Consider the following 20,618-nt stretch of genomic DNA (forward strand, 5'->3'; position numbering starts at 1 on the left):
AACGGTGATGACAGCGTAGATCTCTCGAAACCGGCAATAGCAATAAAAAGAATTATTAGCAATCTTGGCAAACTTGATTCTTCAAGAGTATTATAACCTTCAGATCACCCACAACGACTGACACAGTGCCAAATATATATTCCACTGACATGCTTGGACAACATCCGCATAGTTATACAATAGATAGGGATTGATATTACTAGTGTGATACAATAAACACATGAAACAGCACTGTGCTTGGTGACAGAATGGTAATCCTACTACTTGGAGGCCATATGCGGTCGACCGGAAACACGACGACAAGTATGTCTGCCCTCAAGTCTCAAACAGTCCAACATCCGGAACTGTCGTATATGAACTATGAATCTGGATCTTGCTGGATTAGACCACCCGAATGAATGGAGAACCAAAATGAGACACCGTTCAAACATCGTCAGGTGCTATGCTACGTGTCTTTCAGAGTGATCACTCAACATGTGACGCTGTAAACGACCCTTTCATCACCTACTGCAGCTATTAGCAACGCTGAACACGAACAACACTAATGCCTCTGGCAGCCGTTCAGTCTTTAACAGATGACTGCAATATTTACATTAAAAAATGAAATGGTTCAAATGGCTCTAAACACTATGGGACTTAATATCTGAGGTCATCAGTCCCCTAGACTTAGAACCCGACTTCCGTCTGCTTCTTTCTTTTTTTTTTTTTTGTCAGGCAATCTATATCCAGAAAGGAGAAAAGAGAATCAAAAGAGACTGTATCGGAAACGCAACATTTCAGAAAAATTGTACAAATCCGCATTATCATTCTGTCGTTTGGCACGAAGGTGTAGAATGAGGCATTGTGAGGTATTATATTTTTCACTTCTCAGGACGAGTCCCTTTCCTTTTTCCATTTTACTAATATTCTGCTTTTTTATCCCTTAACCCAAGGCTTCTGGCTTCCTCGTGGTTGTGTGGGAGAGACAAACGAATGCAGGAATTTTTTGTATGTCATAGCGGTAATACCAATAGTATGTCCTAGCTGTCAAACGAACCAATTATACAGTTCCTAACTGGAAGGGATCATCAAACTTGTCAAATCTTTTAGCATCTCATTTGACAGCGCGTTATGAATGGAACTTCACAATCACGTGCAGCAGATAAGTGTTCCGAGAAAACCTGATTCTTATCGCGAAAGAAGGGATATATATTTGTCAGGCGCTGTGTTCGTTAACGGCAATCCTCCTTCGATTGAGTTTAAGGTAAGACTAATATCACAGTTACGGTTTATCTGTGTTCTGTTTTCCCCTTGATTGTCTAATGGAGAGCAGGCTGAATATCTGCTCGAACTATAACTTCCCGTTTCTAAAATCGATGTGAGTCTTTTCTCATGCAAAGCAGCTGAATTGATCAGTAATTTTTGAGATCTTAATGCAGCAGTGAAAATGTCCATATCGTACCACAGCTTTTATAATTTAGATACGCTAGGGTTCAGTATTTTACGATGTGCTGGCTGTTAAATGTGATATACGAGTATACACATGTACTGTTCTTGTTATTGCTTCGTTGTTCCTTACTTCCGGAACTTCGAGCTATAGACACTGCAATTTTTTTCATTTTATGTTATTTCATACATTTTTTTCTATTGTGTTTTAACTTGTACATTATCACTATTGGTTACCGTTGAGTTTCTGATTTTAGTTATGTGTCTTGTTCGTTTCCATCCAGTCACTGTATCCTACTTTCATTTCATTATCCTGAAACGTAACGACAAATATTTTACGGCGAGAAAGGACGCGAGATCTTCAGACACAGACGACTGTCTCCGTTTAACAATGATGGGGAAGATAATGGAATGTGACTTATTCAGAGGAACTATTCCGAAGTTCGTTTCGACTGTGGAAACAATCGAAGTATAAATATGGAAGTCTGGAAGTCTGGAAGGGAATCTGAATGCCGCTCCCTCAAATATGCTCCCGAAAAAATTAACGTACACCTGAACCTGACTCGTCACGTATAGTTTCGTACGTGACGGAAAGTTTTTGCATCTAGAGCCGTCACTTTTCTAAGGACTTGTAAATTAATGAAACTTTTGCGAAAATGTCGCCACCGATGAAATTTTTAAAATTGTCCATGGGTATGTGCTGATGGTTTAATATCAAGAATATATGTTACAAAATTTGTATTACCTAAATTGTTCGATGGAATTTAGTACAATGGTAATATATCTCTAGCACAATGACGATGATTTTGAATTTAAAAATACTCAGTAAATGATATACTACATTCTGGTGACTGTGCCGTCTGGCAAAAACCTTTGGGCAAAATACATTCCCTCATATTAGAGCATTGCTAAGAAACTGTTCTCACACAGTAAGGATTTTTTTTCAAAGTCTGTATTGCTTTACCGCTAAAACGGCCACCCAGTCACCCACAACAAGTTGTAACTTAACGGCTTCCAGGGACACAAACATTTTATTTTCAGTATTTCACACAGTTATTGACCGAATTCCAGAATTTAAAATGCTTCCGTAACCTACTCATTAAGAGGTGTAACCCTATGTTAATAGTTAACACATTAAGTCAAGAATTGCATTTAAATACTGTATGGCTTGAGGCATCACATCTCACGGCGCGCAAATTACAAGTATTATTTTCATCCAGTATTTGAGAAATGTAGCAGATAGCAATTTTAAAACTCTTTAAAAATAATTTCAAACATTTCGAAACTTTTCTTCACTGATACTTCCCCCCCCCCCCCCACCTCCCAGCAAAATAATGAAAGAGAGAAGAGGTTATCACTTACAAACTTTCGTTGTTCGTGCAGTAAAACTTGAACATCAGGTGTCATACCACTGCATGTACTTACGAAATGGTAATATCACAGTACAACACATAGCTTTGGGAGAAATTTCTTCATCAACATTAGGTGTGAAAAACTAGCTCCTCCTAGAACGGAACGCAAAATACTTAGGCTATATTCATCCACCGTTTTATAACGCTGGGTGGGGGAGGGCGGGAATTGGGGAGAGGAAGGTTAGTGGTGTCGACAGAAGGTAGAGAGATGTATTATGTATTATCGTAAATGTAGCAAAATTAAGCTTTTGATACGGTTCAAGAACAAATTGCGTGTTTGTCACCTTTATAATAATATGGTTCAAGAGAGACATGATTAGTGCCTCTATCAATACTGTAAAGAAGCTTGGTTGTTCAGGGAAAGAAAGGCAAGGAATCCCTGTGGAAACAGGAAGATGGCTACAATATATAATACCATTTTCTATTTGTTCCGTCATTGAGAACTGTATTAAAGTTGTGTCTCTAATGCCTCTATGACAAAAATCAGTTACATTTTCCTGATGATTCCAAGCACTTGAAAAAGAAAAATAGTTGGTATATTCTGATTTGAAACATATAATTCTGGAAAACAACCCAGTCAAACGTAGTTCGTAAGGATTGAAAAAATGAACCAGATACTTTAATGAAATGATTTGAGCAACAGAATTCATGCCTACCTACTAATTTGTGCTAGAGGAGATCATTTTTGTAGGGGTCTAAAATGAGAAGTTTCTTTCAACATTCTGTATTTCATAATGGCATTTAGGATGCGTTTTTATTGAGTGGACACTTAGTTCCTAATTTTAGCTACCTACTGTTTGAGCTGCCCCCAAAACATCGATAAATAGGTAATTATGGACAATCTATTTAACAGATAATTATGAAATTCGAGATTTCCGACACTAGTAATACTCTCAGTCGAAAGATACCAAAAATGTACATTTTTAGATAAAAAGTCCGTTTCGGCTGGTAATCGTTTAAGGTAGTACCTCATTTTAAGTATGTGTAAAAATATGTGCAAGTAATTTTATTGTTTCTCAAAATATTCGCCTGTAAATGAAATACAATAGTGCATGCGATCTGGTAACGTTTCACCTAATCTAATGTTGATGGGACTGTCGATAAGGAAGGACACAACTTATTCTCATCACTGTTCATGCATTTCTTATTTGACGTACGGGAAAAAAAGGAAGTGGCTAGTCATAATGTGAGGTGAATACGGGCAATCAGACATTAATGCTGTGCTTTCTCCGTTAAAAAACCAATTGTTTGACGTTCTAAGTGACAGCTCCGTTTTCACGGTTATGGATTTCACCAAAGTCTTGTGGCAAATAAATTGTTGCGTACCTTACTGCTACACGATCCTCCAAAGCAATGGTCTCAAGAAGTCTACTGTTGCTAAAGAAACAACAGATCATGTTCTTGCTTTTTTTTTTTTGCCTCGGTTCAACTTTGAACAGCGAAACCGTTGTTTGCTGCTTGGTTACCCGCTCGTTAGAATACATCAAATTTCCATCTTGCGTTAGAATGTTGCGAGCCGAATTTCCATTTTCTCGGGCGAATTTTACGAGTATTTCCTTGTACCACTCGACACGAGCTCATGTTTGGGCTTCAGAAGAATTTGCTGGAAGCATCGAAAACAGGTCTTCGCTAAATATTTATGCCAAACCAAATGTACAGCAGTTTCGATATTCTCTCTCATGGTCAGTCGCATGAAAAGGCCCTTTAATCACGCCGCACACAACATCGACGGTTTTTGGAACGAGAACCGGTTTCAGTGACCTTGTATTTGTAATGCCTTCAGCTATCCTGTTCGTGTAAGTAAGTAAGTTTGATGTGACACGTGGTATGACTATGTTCATACGTTCATACACATAGGCTAACGAAAAATCAGTCTGTCTTAAATTAGTTCCTGTTCAGAGCAGAACACATGAGCATGTCGCTTGATTTGTAATCTCCTCCGAGAGTATTTAACTCGTATTCTGATACACTAAGTATGATGATGATGATGTTTGGTTTGTGGGGCGCTCAACTGCGTGGTTATCAGCGCCCGTACAATTACCCAATCTTTGCTCAGTCCAATTTCGCCACTTTCCTGGATGATGATGAAATGGTGAGGACAACACAAACACCCAGTCATCTCGAGGCAGGGGAGAATCCCTGACCCCGCCGGGAATCGAATCCGGGACCCCGTGCTCGGGAAGCGAGAACGCCACCGCGAGACCACGAGCGGCGGACTACACTAAGTATCATGTATGAAGAACTGAAATGTATTGCTCGCTCTGAAAGACCGAAAATTAATCAGACCTACAGAGCAACTTACATGTTTGCAGGTCGTAAGCTACTAGAGAATGAAGTCGCCTGCCTACGTCGCTGTGCTGGCGCTGCTGTTGGGCAGTGTGGCAACTTCAGAAAGCTACGACCACAGACGCATGGTCGAAACACTGCTGCGCTTCGGTGCCGAAAACGTCGGCCCCAAACTGCTGCCAGCCCTGAAAAAGGGCCACGTCGGTGACATCAGAGCCCTCGCTGATGACGCTGTAATAGTCAGCAAATACTCCTTCTCACTGCAGTCCACAACACAAAAGTAAGTGCAACCACAACATCTGTGCTATAATGTTCTCAAATTTTGCAAGGAATCACAGCATTTGAGATAGTCGGGAGACGTGATTCTTCTAATAATAATAAAAAAAAGAAAACTTGGGATGAACTTAGTTTAACTTACGTTCAAGACTACAAAGCAACTATCATAAAAAATAGCCCCTGGATTTCTCAAGAATGTTTCTTTTGCATTTATGCACATTCAAGTTTTGATTACTTTTTGAGATTAAGTTTACGATTAAAAGTTTTTATATACCTTCAGTGTGGTCTCCACCGGGTGCATGACAAGTATGCAGACGATAGCTAATCTCGTCCGATACTTTTTCGCGCTGGTCTGGAAATAACTGCAATCACTGCTGATGCTATGTAGAGTTACATTTCATCTAAAGTACATGGAATGGGACACACAAAGTCTTTCAGAAAAGGTAGTTAGCTACTTCATTACCTGCTCCATATCTCGTTCGAAATTTTATCGAAATGATGTGAAACGAGTCAGTTTACAGTTATACATGACTAATGTTAACTTTGATGAAGACATTTTGTATTCCTTCTCGAGCAAATACATTTTAAGACTAGGCTTTGTTTTGCTGGCTACCAATTTTTAATTCAAAATTCGTTCATACACAAGAGGGAGTTGTCCAAGAGAAATGCCTTTACATTATATTTAAACTTACTTTGCTACCTGTCAGACATTTTAGATGGTGTTGGCTAAATGATAAAACATTTTTGATGCTGTGTATTGAGCTCCTCCCTGTACAACTGACAGATTTAATAATATGTAATAAAGGTTATTTTCTCCTCTAGAGATGTAGGTATGAACATCACAATTGTTCTGAAATTTTGATGGATTGCTTATTATGAATTAAATTAACGAATATATGTATTGTGACGGTTGCAGTTAAATGCTCAACTCCTTGGAGAGGTACCTACATGATGATTGCGGGTGAACACTACACAGTATTTTTACTGTTCCGTCTATTAACACTTTCTTTCAAATTATGAGCTACCCCGGAAAATTATTCCATATCAATTTATGGAGTTGATATATGAAAATAAGCCAGAGAGATTTGTCTGTTTTCTAGCTGTTGAGCACAGAAGTAGCTCAACGTAACTTTTTAGAGAAGCTCAGTAATATGCTTCCTCCAGTTAAAGTTTCCATTGTCACGTGTACCCGAAAATTTGGAGCCTTCAATACTATTTCCTGACTCCCGCTCATGTGCTACATCAGTTGTTGGTATGACTATATGTTGCACAGAACTGAATAAAGTGTGTTTTTATTTTTTATTTTTTTTTGAAAATTTAGGTAAACTCCATTGTCTGAGAACCACTTCATAATTCTTCGGAAATTATCATTTACCACCTCTTCTGTTGCTTTCTCTCTAATGGGATTTGTTATGACACTTGCAGCGTCTACAAAAAGTAAAAATTCTGTTTGATGAATGTGTTGTGGGAGGTCATATAAGTGAGGAATAAAAGTGGACACAAAATTGAATCTACTAAACTTTCTTTGTGATTTCTTTTCATCTGTTCTAAAGCTATCTGAATTACTCTGCACAGCATTTGCATTACGTTTGTTAAGCAAAATTGAAACCGGTTGTGTGTAAAGCTATCAATTCCATAAAACTTCAGTTTTTCTAAGATTGTAGCGTGACACAGAAAATGCCAACTTGTAACATTTTATTATCTAAGTTTTTTGATATTTGGTAGGTGAATGTACGTTCTGTTGAGTGACTCTTCTGGAATTTAAATTTTGATATACTAAGAAGGAATCCCTTCAGTGCGAGGTCACAGAAGACCAATAAAATTAATGCATTAGACCACAACAGTCACTGCTCATGGCAACAGGGGGCGGGACTGGAGGCATCCAATAGTGCAGAAACCATGAAGCTACGGAGTGTAGCTAAACTGTTTAGTCGACGAGTAACTTACAACACAGCTGCGCTGCTACTGATGTTGATACAAAGCAATGCAATTGCAAAGATAAACAAAGCAAACATTGCATTATATCTACGACAACATTTCGTCAGAAAGGACTCCAAGGAATTCCATAGATTGAGAAGGAAGACGTAGATGAAATATTAGCGTTTCTACAAGATGAGTCAGTGGAAAGTGTGGTGTCGTATACACTTGACAGTGCGGGTCATGTACATGTGGAGTACAATAATGACGAAACGTGCTTAAAGAGTGAAACAGGTGTCGAGCCATGTAGTTTATCATCCTTGTCAGACAGGGAGCCACAAGGGGTGGGTATTAAACATAATTACGATAATACTTTGGGGATCACCACAAATGTCTTTCCTGATTATCAGTGTATCAGAATGACCGATTTGTTGATAGTAAGAGTACGTGTCGTGTTGCAGAACGATTTAATGTCAGGTTGAATGATTAACTTTTTATCTAATGGCCACTCGAAGCGAATGCAATGTTTGATTTTAGATAACACTGGATCCTTCAGCTCAAGCTTCGTGTGTTGATCTGTGAGCTTGAAAACTATTTCGTACTCATAGTTCGAGAAAAGCAGTGCGAAACATCCAAGCGTTGGCTCCAAATATAGCCACAATAGCTTGTGTCCGTAAGTAGTATGAATCTTTGGTAGTTAATGTATTCATGAAGCTTTTGAACCACAAAAGAGAAAGCATGATTTTACTTCTCAGTTTGATTGTACTTCCTCTGAGCAATTGTCAGTGTTTTGGACGTGAACGTTATCGGCCTTTCAAAATCATGTTCTCTGTGTCACCCCAGAATGTGCTGTTTCCGTATTGGGAATCAACTGCTGCATAAGTTAAAATCTTCCTTGGATAATATAAGGTGAGACTTACCGCGTCCAGGAAAGTTTATTTCTTTAAGTTGTCAAATGGGCTTTCGAGTCCATTGTTACAAGTCCATTTAGTGCCTTTCGTAACAGTTCGTGAAGCGATTTCCTTAAGGATGCTGCATGTCGAAAAAAACTTTCTATAAAAATTAAATTGACCTAGTACAGCACACGATTGCTTCATACCTCTAGGAGCTGTATGGTTTGTGGGATTCTTCAACTTCTCCCGGCGTATTTGTTGCTCGAACAGTCCACGGGTGTACTGCCGGTTCATAGTGTCCAACAGGCACAATATTTCGGCGATCAGACATGTCGCCATCGACAGGTGTGCTGACGAACTGAGCTCCTGAGGGCGGGCGGCCGTCCTAAATCCACTTCCCCCACGAGGCATTCTCTCCGCGGTCCGCGCCCGCGGCCGCGCGTCGGCGGTCGCTGAGAGGCTGGCGTCGGCGTCTGTGGTGACGTCGGTGTAACTGCCTCGACCGCCCTGGTCGTTCGTTCGTTTTCTTTGCTGAACCTCCTTTTAATTAGACACAGTGCTGGTTCCCATGCCTTGCTGAGGCTATTGCCGCAATCTCTGTTGATGAGTCCGTCCCTGGTACGACTTTCGGTAGCCTTTCTAACGACGCTGTCCCAGTATTTAGATGTCTGTGCCAAGACCCATGTATGTTGGTAGTCCATTTCGTGATTTTAGGACAAACAGTGCTCTACGACTGCCGACTTGTTGGGGTACATAAGTCGAATGTGCCTCTGATGTTCACGGCAACGATCTTCGATGGTGCGCACTGTCTGTCCAATGTAAGTCTTCCCGCACTCACGGGGTATCTGGTATATGCCGGCCTTCCGCAAACCGAGATCGTCTTTGACACTTTCCAATAATGCTCGTGTTTTATTGGGCGGGCAAAAGACAGTTCCTACTCGGTGTTTCCTCAATATCCGTCCTATTTTCCCCGATAGTGCGCCAGTGTACAGTATATAGGCGGTGGCTATCTCTTCCTCCGTGAATTCGTCCATCTCCACACTCTGTACTGTAGAGGTGGGGCGGAGAGAGCGTCTGATCTGCCATTCCGAGTACCCCTTTTCTTCCGAAATACAGTTTTGAGGTGTTCCAGCTCATGTGGCAGACTCTCTGCGTCCAAGATGGTGCGCGCCCTGTGCACCAGTGTTTTTAGTACCCATTCCACTGCAGAGGGTAGTGGCAGCTATTTGTATGCAAATACAGGTCGATGTGCGTTTTCTTCCTGTATACCTCATGGCCCAGGGTGCCATCCGCTCTTCTTTTGACCATGGTGTCCAGGAATGATAAACTTCCTTCTGCTTCGGTCTCCATTGTGAATTTGATGTTCGGATGTATGGAGTTCAGGTGTGTAAGGAAGTCAAGGAGCTTGTCCCTTCCATGGGGCCATATCACGAACGTGTCATCAACATAACGTAGAAAACAAGTAGGTTTGAATGACGCCAAAGCTTCCTCCTCGAAATACTCCACATAGAAATTCGCGACCACAGGCGAAAGTGGGTTCCCCATTGCCACTCCTTCTGTTTGCTCATAGTATTCTCCATTAAACAGAAAAGACGTGGAGGTCAGAACGTGCCTGAAAAGGTCGGTCGTCTTCTCGGCAAATTTCTGTGCAATGAGCTCAACTGAATCTGGAAGCGGCACCCTGGTGAATAACGAGACAACGTCAAAACTCACCAGGATATCTGAGTCTTTCAGCTTGAAGTTCTCGAGATGTTTTTCGAAATCCATAGAATTCCGAACGTGATGAGGTCATTTACCCACGTAAGGGTCCGCAGCTCGTGGTCGTGCGGTAGCGTTCTCGCTTCCCGCGCCCGGGTTCCCGGGTTCGATTCCCGGCGGGGTCAGGGATTTTCTCTGCCTCGTGATGACTGGGTGTTGTGTGATGTCCTTAGGTTAGTTAGGTTTAAGTAGTTCTAAATTCTAGGGGACTGATGACCAAAGATGTTAAGTCCCATAGTGCCCAGAGCCATTTGAACCCACGTAAAGGCTTAGTAGTTCTGCCAGGTATTCGGCCAGCAAATATGTAGGTGCCCTAATGTTGCTGACAATTGGGCGTAACCGCACCCCTTCTTTGTGGACTTTAGGGAGTCCATAAAATCTTGGCGGTACAGGTTCTTGAGGTGTCAATTTCCTGGCGACACCCTCTGATAAATCCGCGTCCTTGAGAACAAGACTAGGGCTCACAGTATTCAGTACATGTGCTATGGTTGTTCCTCTGCTATAGCGTCAAAAATGGAAGCTATGGAAGCTTATTATTAAGTTGAATATTCATCTGGTAGCTGCTACGTCGCAATATACTATCGTGTTGGTGGTGTGAACTTTCGAATACTTTGGATCATTCATGTTAGCTATCGGTGGTTGACATCAGGAAGTATGAGTCTGCGGCTAATGTGGAGCTCACAGTTCAGCCCTAATCCTTCAATAGCGATATATCAGGTACATAAAATCGATTACCTCCCCCCCGTGAACCATGGACCTGGCAGTTGGTGGGGAGGCTTGCGTGCCTCAGCGATGCAGATAGCCGTACAGTAGGTGCAACCACAACGCAGAGGTATCTGTTGAGAGACCAGACAAACGTATGGTTCCTGAAGAGGGGCAGCAGCCTTTTCAGTAGTTGCAAGGGCAACAGTCTGGATGATTGACTGATATGGCCTTGTAACACGAACCAAAACAGCCTTGCTGTGCTGGTACTGCGAACGGCTGAAAGCAAGGGGAAACTACGGCCGTAATTTTTCCTGAGGGCATGCAGCTTTACTGTGTGATTAAATGATGATGGCGACCTCTTGGGTAAAATATTCCGGAGGTAAAATAGACCCCCATTGGGATTCCGGGCGGGGACTACTCAGGAGGACGCCGTTATCAGGAGAAAGAAAACTGGCGTTCTACGGATCGGAGCGTGGAATGTCAGATCCCTTAATCGGGCAGGTAGGTTAGAAAATATAAGAAGGGAAATGGATAAGTTAGATATAGTGGGAATTAGTGAAATTCGGTGCCAGGAGGAACAAGACTTCTGGTGAGGTGAATACCGGGTTAAAAATACAAAATCAAATAGGGGTAATGCAGGAGTCGGTTTAATAATGAATAGGAAAATAGGAGTGCGGGTAAGCTACTACAAACAGCATAGTGAACCCATTATTGTGGCCAAGATAGACACGAGGCCCACGCCTACTACAGTAGTACAAGTTTATATGCCAACTAGCTCTGCAGATGATGAAGAAATTGAAGAAATGTATGATGAAATAAAAGAAATTATTCAGATAGTGAAGGGAGACGACAATTTAATAGTCATGGGTGAATGGAATTCGGTAGTAGGAAAAGGGAGAGAAGAAAACGTAGTAGGTGAATATGGATTGAGGCTAAGAAATGAAAGAGGAATCCGCCTGAATTTTGCACAGAGCACAACTTAATCATAGCTAATACTTGGTTCAAGACTCATAAAAGAAGGTTGTATACATGGAAGAAGCCTGGAGATGCTGACAGGTTTCAGATAGATCACATAATGGTAAGACAGAGATTTAGGAACCAGGTTTTAAATTGTAAGACATTTCCAGGGGCAGATGTGGACTCTGATCACAATCTATTGATTATGAACTGTAGATTAAAACTAAAGAAACTGCAAAAAGGTGGGAATTTAAGGATATGGGACCTGGATAAACTGAAAGAACCAGAGGTTGTACAGAGTTTCAGGGAGAGCATAATGGAACAATTGACAGGAATGGGGGAAAGAAATACAGTAGAAGAAGAATGGGTAGCTTTGAGAGATGAAGTAGTGAAGGCAGCAGAGGACCTAGTAGGTAAAAAGACGAGGGATAGTAGAGATCCTTGGGTAGCAGAAGAAAAACTGAATTTAATCGATGAAAGGAGAAAATATAAAAATGCCGTAAATGAAGCAAGCGAAAAGGAATACAAACGTCTCAAAAACGAGATCGACAGGAAGTGCAAAATGTCTAAGCAGGGATGCCTAGAGGACAAATGTAAGGATGTAGAGGCTTATCTCACTAGGGGTAAGATAGATACTGCCTACAGGAAAATTAAAGAGACCTTTGGAGAAAAGAGAATCACTTGTATGAATATCAAGAGCTCAGTTGGAAACCCAGTTCTAAGCAAAGAAGGGAAAGCAGAAAGGTGGAGGGAGCGTATAGAGGGCCTATACAAGAGCAATGTACTTGAGGACAATATTATGGAAATGGAAGAGGATATAGATGAAGATGAAATGGGAGATACGATACTGAGTGAAGAGTTTGACAGAGCACTGAAAGACGTGAGTCGAAACAAGGCCCCGGGAGTAGACAACATTCCATTAGAACTACTGACGGCCTTGGGAGAGCCAGTGCTGACAAAACTCCACCATATGGTGAGCAAGATGTATGAGACAGGCGAAATACCCTCAGACTTCAAGAAGAATATAATAATTCCGATCCCAAAGAAAGCAGGTGCTGACAGATGTGAAAATTACCGAACAATCAGTTTAATAAGTCACGGATGCAAAATACTAACGCGTATTCTCTACAGACAAATGGAAAAACTGGTAGAAGCTGACCTCGGGGAAGATCAGTTTGGATTCCGTAGAAATATTGGAACACGTGAGGCAATACTGACCCTACAACTTATCTTAGAAGCTAGATTAAGGAAAGGCAAACCTACGTTTCTAGCATTTGTAGACTTAGAGAAAGCTTTTGACAATGTTGACTGGAATACTCTCTCTCAAAAAAATGGTTCAAATGGCTCTGAGCACTATGGGACTCAACTGCTGTGGTCATAAGTCCCCTAGAACTTAGAACTACTTAAACTTAACTAACCTAAGGACAGCACACAACACCCAGCCATCACGAGGCAGAGAAAATCCCTGACCCCACCGGGAATCGAACCCGGGAACCCGGGCGTGGGAAGCGAGAACGCTACCGCACGACCACGAGATGCGGGCACTCTCTCTCAAATTCTGAAGGAGGCAGGGGCAAAAAGCAGGGAGCGAAAGGCTATTTACAATTTGTACAGAAACCAGATGGCAGTTATAAGAGTCGAGGGGCACGAAAGGGAAGCAGTCGTTGGGAAGGGAGTGAGACAGGGTTGTAGACTATCCACGATGTTACTCAATATGTATATTGAGCAAGCAGCAAAAGAAACAAAAGAAAAATTCGGAGTAGGTATTAAAATACATGGAGAAGAAATAAAAACTTTGATGTTCACCGATGACATTGTAATTCTGTCAGAGACAGCAAAGGACTTGGAAGAGCAGTTGAACGGAATGGACAGTGTCATGAAAGGAGGGTATATGATGAACATCAACAAAAGCAAAACGAGGATAATGGAATGTAGTCGAATTAAGTCGGGTGATGCTGAGGGAATTAGATTAGGAAATGAGACACTTAAATTAGTAAAGGAGTTTTGCTATTTGGAGAGCAAAATAACTGATGATGGTGGAAGTAGAGAGGATATCAAATGTAGACAGGCAATGGCAAGGAAAGCGTTTCTGAAGAAGAGAAATTTGTTAACATCGAGTATAGATTTAAGTGTCAGGAAGTCGTTTCTGAAAGTATTTGTATGGAGCGTAGCCATGTATGGAAGTGAAACATGGACGATAACTAGTTTGGACAAGAAGAGAATAGAAGCTTTCGAAATGTGGTGCTACAGAAGAATGCTGAAGATTAGATGGGTAGATCATATAACTAATGAGGAGGTATTGAATAGGATTGGGGAGAAGAGAAGTTTGTGGCACAACTTGACAAGAAGAAGGGATCGGTTGGTAGGACATGTTCTGAGACATCAAGGGATTACCAATTTAGTATTGGAGGGCAGCGTGGAGGGTAAAAATCGTAGGGTGAGACCAAGAGATGAATACACTAAACAGATTCAGAAGGATGTAGGTTGCAGTAGGTTCTGGGAGATGAAGAAGCTTGCACAGGATAGAGTAGCATGGAGAGCTGAAGACCACAACAACAACAACAACAACATCGATTACCTGCACCCTCTTCACTAGTATGCCCTGATCTCTTCCAAGGAAGTGTCTGACAGAAAGGATTCGCTGAATGTAAACAAAATCTTCACCTCGCTGCGCAAATGAAAATTTTGTGTCGTAATCTGACTGAAATTACATAGTCATTTCAGTGAATCATGTTGCGAGCATAAACCAGAATCGACACTACGACGATGGCTGAAAACACAGTAGGGTGCGAACATTACGAATGTAAGTAACGTTAGCTGAAATCAGTACTGACCATCAGAGTCAGAATCATCTCAACAGAATCAAACTGAGTTCCAAGCTAAATTCATGGTCCTTAAGGGCTGTAACTATCGAGATGCGAACTGGCGATGCGTCCGTCGATTAGGTTTTTATTTGTTGTTGAGGACTGTATTCCATCCCTTTGTGACACGTTTGCCGCGACCCCTTGAATTGCTGCTGTCGAAAACGGTACAGCAATATCGGCATCACTCTCTTAGTCCGTCTCCATATCGCTGGTTAAATGGAACATTACATTTTTGTCAGCAGTTTTCTGATTTATACGATGAGCCAGTCATGAACTTCTCTCCTATATCAACCTCTTCCCCTCTGAGTAGCGCTCCCAATGAACGTCCTCGATTATTTTTTGGCTGCATTCCAAGCTCTTTCTTCCCGGACTGTTTTTACAGCTCTTTCCAGCTCGATGGAATTTATTCCTTGATGTCTTAAGACATGTCCTATCATTTTGGCCCTTGTTCATGTAAATATTTTCCACATTTACCTCCCCTCGACGAATCTGCAGGAAAACGTAAGTTACCAGGCCAACTACTCTTTATCATTCTCGTACAGCACCGCATTGCAAACGCTTTGGTCTGTTGGATATTAAGAAAAAAAATCTGTCTTTCTGTTCACAAGCAATTGATAGGTTTATACAACTGGTAAAGTTGCTATCCTGTGGCCGCTTGTCTTTGTACTGCTCCGCGCTCTCGAGGCCAGTCTTCTTCGTGTAATCGCTATGCATTGTGTTTCAGCGTGGACGGAGTCCTGACTAATCTTACTCTCTCTGGTCTCCCGTCGCTTAAAGTGGGCAGGAATGGAAAATCTCTTCTAGTAAGCGGTACTCTATCTATTGATGGACAATACAGCTTGTATGGAACTGCAAGCGGTTCCCTTTTGGAAGGACAAGGAGGGATCAGGTGAGTTTACAATTAACTTTTTGCATATTTAATAGATATTTCAGTGCCACAGTATAAAAACTAGCCGTCCATGCTTCGCTGGTACAGATAATTGTTCTTTTTGTTGTTATTGTGGCCTTCGGTGGTTTTTTTGCAACTATCCACGTTAGTCTATCACGTTTAACTCTCTTAATCTCTATGTAACTATTCAGTCTATGTTCTCTTGAATCGTGTTTAATGAAGTGTAACTCTGGTATCCCTCACTTAGTCCCCATCTCTCACCAACCCCTTCCGACGTCCTTCATTTTTATATTAACTATACCTCGGTATCTTTGAACTTCAAAGAACTTCTTTACTTCAGTCAAGTTGAGCCATAAATTTATTTTCTCCCTGATCCGATTCAGCATATCTTCATCAGTTACCTGAACAATAATGTAACCTTCAGAAGGCTTCTAAAACACGACATTACAAAATATCCTATTCTGTTCTGGTATGTGCTCTTTCACATCAATATAAAGCTAAATTCCAGACGAACGCTTCCAGGAAAGACATATATTTAAAATACATTTGTGTGATGTTGTTAATCTTGGAGGTCTTGGATAAGAAATCGAACGCTAGTAGAGATTGATTGGTGACAAAGTAATTTTACTGTGTTCTAAAATAATTTAACGAACTATACACGTTGTATAAACGGACAATGCCAAAATCTCAGCACATAAAACCAAACTGATATCTGCACAGTTACAAGGTAACAGTACTCTTTCGTGACGTTCGTTGAGCTAGTTAGCCGATTCAACTGATTGGGCTTCCATTCTTTCATGAAACAACTAGTGGCGCGGGTGAGGAAGCCTCATTGATGATGGTACACAATGCACTCAGTCCATTTCGAAGTAAGTGTACTTTAAACCTCTTTGTGTAGCTTACTAACTGTTGCTCACATGTAAGGTTCTCAACACAATATGGAGTGCAAACTATATGAGCTCCGTGAAGTGATTATGTGTTATGTTGATATGGGGGTCAACGGACGACGCAAGAGCGGATTGTCGTTATCTGTAAGCCCCCCCCTTCCCCCCCAGTTCCTAAAAGGAGGCATCTGCCTCTGCTGCATTTGCGACGCCCTCGATGAGAATATAGGGTGTTCCAAGAATACCACTTTTTTGGGCATAGAGAGCTTCAGTAGTACACTTTAAGCCAGTACGTGTGCTGTGGCAGTGACTACGCCCACAGGTCACGCAATCGCTTCGAACGTAATTCAGAGTAGGCTACACATGGCAGTTGTTTCAGCAGCAGAAAGAGACACTCCTAGGCAAAATTGGTCTGACATTTGGAAATATCGACTTGGACTATCAGACAAGCACAGTACAAATCAAGCTTTTCGACAAGACCCTAAGTATCAGCTACTAGTCTTGACGGCCAATGATGGATGGTTTTCTTGATATAACGCGAAAAGAGTTGCATGTTTTAACTTCCTTCTGTTCATTTCTCATTCAGTTTTCGATGAAATTTATCAAATTAGATTTAAATATGAGGTTGATGTTGCAAATTATCAACTAGTTGGTATATTTGTATTGACAAAGCATTTATTATATGGTATTGCTTTTCCAGTATAAAACTGGCTGACTACGATGTCGAAGCTTCTTCAGATTATACTGTCATTGACGAAAGCAAACTGGCTATCAACTCTGTGGATATAAAACTGTCTGCACCTTCAATTAAGGTAAGTATTTTTTAAAATCAGTGGTAATATCCTGAACTCTAGAATTGGTCTGTGGAAAGGGTTAATCATCTGAGGACAAAACCAACATTCCAGATTGCAGTTCGACTACTTATCTTCATGACCAAAAAATGTTGAGTGCTAGATTTTAATATGATCTGTTTTGAAAATTCATTTAGTTTTTGACGTGATATCAAATGGATTAAATTCAGTGAAGCGAAACAAAAGAGATCAATGAGGATAAATGCAATGAAGTGAAATGGTATGAAATGGTACCAGCGAAACCTTTCAGAAATGAAATTTTTCAGAGCAGCCACAAGTGGCACTCATAATATTCCAGAAATGCTTAACGTGAAATGTTAATATGATGTGACATTTTCTGTTCATCGCGTCTAGTCACCTTAATCAGTTACGCTGAATGGGCACGTCTCTAAAAATAATCAAACACTAAATTACACGTATTTTTCCCTTCTATGAAAGGTTCAATTAATTCCATCTCGCTGAATACAGCTGATGTTTATGCCTATGGTAAGGTAAGCCGCAATATCTCATTATAACTATTCCTCTGGTGGTGCTACTCCGAAGGAATGACCTCCGTATGTTAGTTTGCAAAATTCAAAGGTAATCGTAACTGACATTAAAGGTTTGGGTCAGTCCTGGAATTGCGCTCGGATGGACAAACTAGTGAAGATGACTTCTTATAACAAGCGGAAGATCCAGAATTTGGCACCAAATGACATTTTTCACAACACAATCACTACGTATGTGACTTCAGTCTAGCTCTTCAGCAGTTCTCTCATCTAACAGGAGGACTAAATAAACGCTGTGACCTCGACCTTACGCCTAACTGCTTACGCTACCGCTAATATCAAGGAGCTTAAAAAATTTGTATATTTGTATAATGAAATGTAGACTCTGTCATTCTATTTTATTTTCAGTCATCAGCCTTCTGACTGGTTTAATGCGGCTGCCACGAATTCCGGTCCTGTGCCAACTCGCACCCCTCTCCTCAATTATTTGTTAGATGTATCCCAATCTCTGTGTTCTCTACAATTTTTCTCTCCGTATCTACATTACCATGAAAGTTATTCGCTGACGTCTTAAAGCGTGTCTTGAAGTTCTGTCGATTTTTCTTGTCAGTGTTGTCCGTACATTCCTTTCTGCGCCCGTACTGAGGAGAACCTCCTCATTCCTTTTCTTATCAGTCCACCTAATTTTTACCTTTCCTCTGCTGCACTACATTTCAAATGCTTCGGTTCTTTTCTGTTCCCGTTTTCTTACAGTCACAACTCACTACTACACACCGCTGTGCTCCTAACGTGCATTCACAGAAGTGTATTCCTGAAATAATGGCCTATGTTTGACGCTAGTAGGCTTCTCTTGGCCAAGAATGCCCTGTTTGCATCTGCTGGTCTGCTTTATATGTCCTCCTTGCTTCGCCCATAATGTCTTGATTTGCTTCGCAGGTAGCGGAAGTAGGTGCAGAAAGACAAGGATCTGTCATTGTTGAATCTTAATTAAATGTGTATTTCTGCATCTGTCTAAATGGTTCGAAAAGGTTTTGGCAAATGATATGCTCTAAAGAGTTTTTTAACAATTTTTTATAACATCAGCCATTTTTACTGGATCAAACAAAAACGTTTCCGTTTGGACATATCAATTTCGAGCATTCAACAAATTTTCGGTGTACTAGAATGTCAGATGATATAAGAATTACGTGTTCAAATGAAACTAAGTTTATGACAGTTTACAGTGCCAAGCAGTAAAGAACTTTAGTAAATCACAATATACATGGCTGTTGATGAGAAACAATAACCTATAATTCACAAGATGTTTGAGATTGGCAGTTGGATTATGGCGGGTAAGAAGAAGTGCCACAGTCTATACAATTAACGAAAATAGCGAAATGGCGATCTGATTGGAAATGACATTTTACAGTAGTTGACTGTATTCACATTAACGTACAGACGTCGTGGTATTAGTCTGCTTTAATTCGATGTCACTCATCTAATCCTACTGTAGTTTACAGATTAATGACATGTTGTAGTTTCACCGACTCTGGGTATAGAAACTTGCTAACTGTCGTCAAATGATCATTTGTGCAAAACAACAGTTCTACGTAAGCCATAGGAATGTAGTAAAATTAAAATATATTATCGTGTTCCAGTTCTCGTAAATAATATTTTGTTTCATTTCGATGTGTTTAAGTGATATTATTTGTGTTACTGAAAGCTCATTCTATGTTATTTTCTGCAGGTAACCTACGAGAACCTTGTACTAGATATGGGTGCAACACAATTTCTCAACGACCTTCTACGACATTAAAAAATAAATAAGCTCAAGTGCAATGGTCAGGAAGGTAATCAACCACTACACTGTGTACAATGTGCATATGGGTGAAAAACAGAAAAGCAAAGAAAACAGAATCAGCTCATAATATGAGTATGCATAAATTTTGTAACGCTAATGGCATTATTTTCACCAAGAAGTTCACATCTCAGAAGCAATTTGTATTGTAACCAATAAAACTGATTAATATCTTAAAGAATTAAATGTGTTTCACTCTATTTCTGACACCGCAAACCATATTAATTGCAAACAGTCTATGTTACATGCTTGCTGCAACCTAATAAAAGGATTGTGCTACTAACTGAATTATTCCGTGGCATGTGAGTAGAACACGCATCCACTGAAAAGCAGTTCCTTTTATTTGTAAACAAGGATTTATCTCTACGAAGAGACATAATTTTTAAACTTACTATGCTTAGAATAATGCCCCTGTTATATGACACGTGCTACAGCTCACAAGAAAAATTACATTTTCATAAGAAAATTATTTGTACTTGAAGATGATTTGCTTAAGTGCCTCGTACTTACGTTTATTTTAAGCTTAAAAGAGTAAGGATATATAAAGAGGCATGTAACCTACAGAAGATTGTTGTTATACACAGTTATCGTCCTGCCTGTTACTAAAAATAATCAGTTTTTATTACAAAATGGAAATGGTCAATTTTAACTCAGGTTTTATTCGAATATTTTTGATTTGTAACATGAAACAGAGGGATGCTATAGCATAAATAAAAATACAGATTCATCATACAAGAATAGATAAAAAAGGTAAGCTGCTTCAATTCTTCATCGAGCTAATGTAAAGCATGCATCTGTTATTACTAAAAGAATTTTGGACTTATCAACAATAATAAGAAAGTCTCGCCGTTGCTCATCATGAAGGACTTTCTTCAGAGTACAAAATGACAACAATAATTAAATAGATTTTTTAATTTTGTGCATGTAAACTATATGTGTATCAAAAGCAATTGCTTTGCTGACATAAATGCGCAGCTTATTTTTATGATTTATAAAATGCAGTTCATGTTTTGTAAACGTATAATATACACATTCGACTAACACTTAACGATGTGCTGTTATAATTCTGTGCAAAACAAACAAACAAACTAAAAACAGTAAGAGCACATTGGCTCCCATTTCCTCTCTCTCTCTCTCTCTTTCAGCTATGTTCCCTTCCCTAGCAATGCTACCAGT

At 40.3% G+C, this 20,618-nt stretch overlaps 1 protein-coding gene across 1 annotated transcript; it reads left to right on the plus strand.

Moving 5' to 3' along the window:
- The first annotated feature begins 8,160 nt into the window (after positions 1 to 8,160).
- LOC126153730 (uncharacterized) lies at positions 8,161 to 19,589 on the plus strand. The gene is made up of 4 exons (XM_049916090.1): positions 8,161 to 8,225; positions 15,218 to 15,382; positions 16,967 to 17,078; positions 19,332 to 19,589. Exons 1-4 carry the CDS (start codon positions 8,161 to 8,163, stop codon positions 19,398 to 19,400), a joined length of 411 nt encoding a protein of 136 aa, XP_049772047.1. The 3' UTR covers positions 19,401 to 19,589.
- The last annotated feature ends 1,029 nt before the right edge of the window (positions 19,590 to 20,618 follow it).

Source organism: Schistocerca cancellata, chromosome 2 (assembly GCF_023864275.1).
Source record: "Schistocerca cancellata isolate TAMUIC-IGC-003103 chromosome 2, iqSchCanc2.1, whole genome shotgun sequence".
NCBI lineage: Eukaryota > Metazoa > Arthropoda > Insecta > Orthoptera > Acrididae > Schistocerca > Schistocerca cancellata.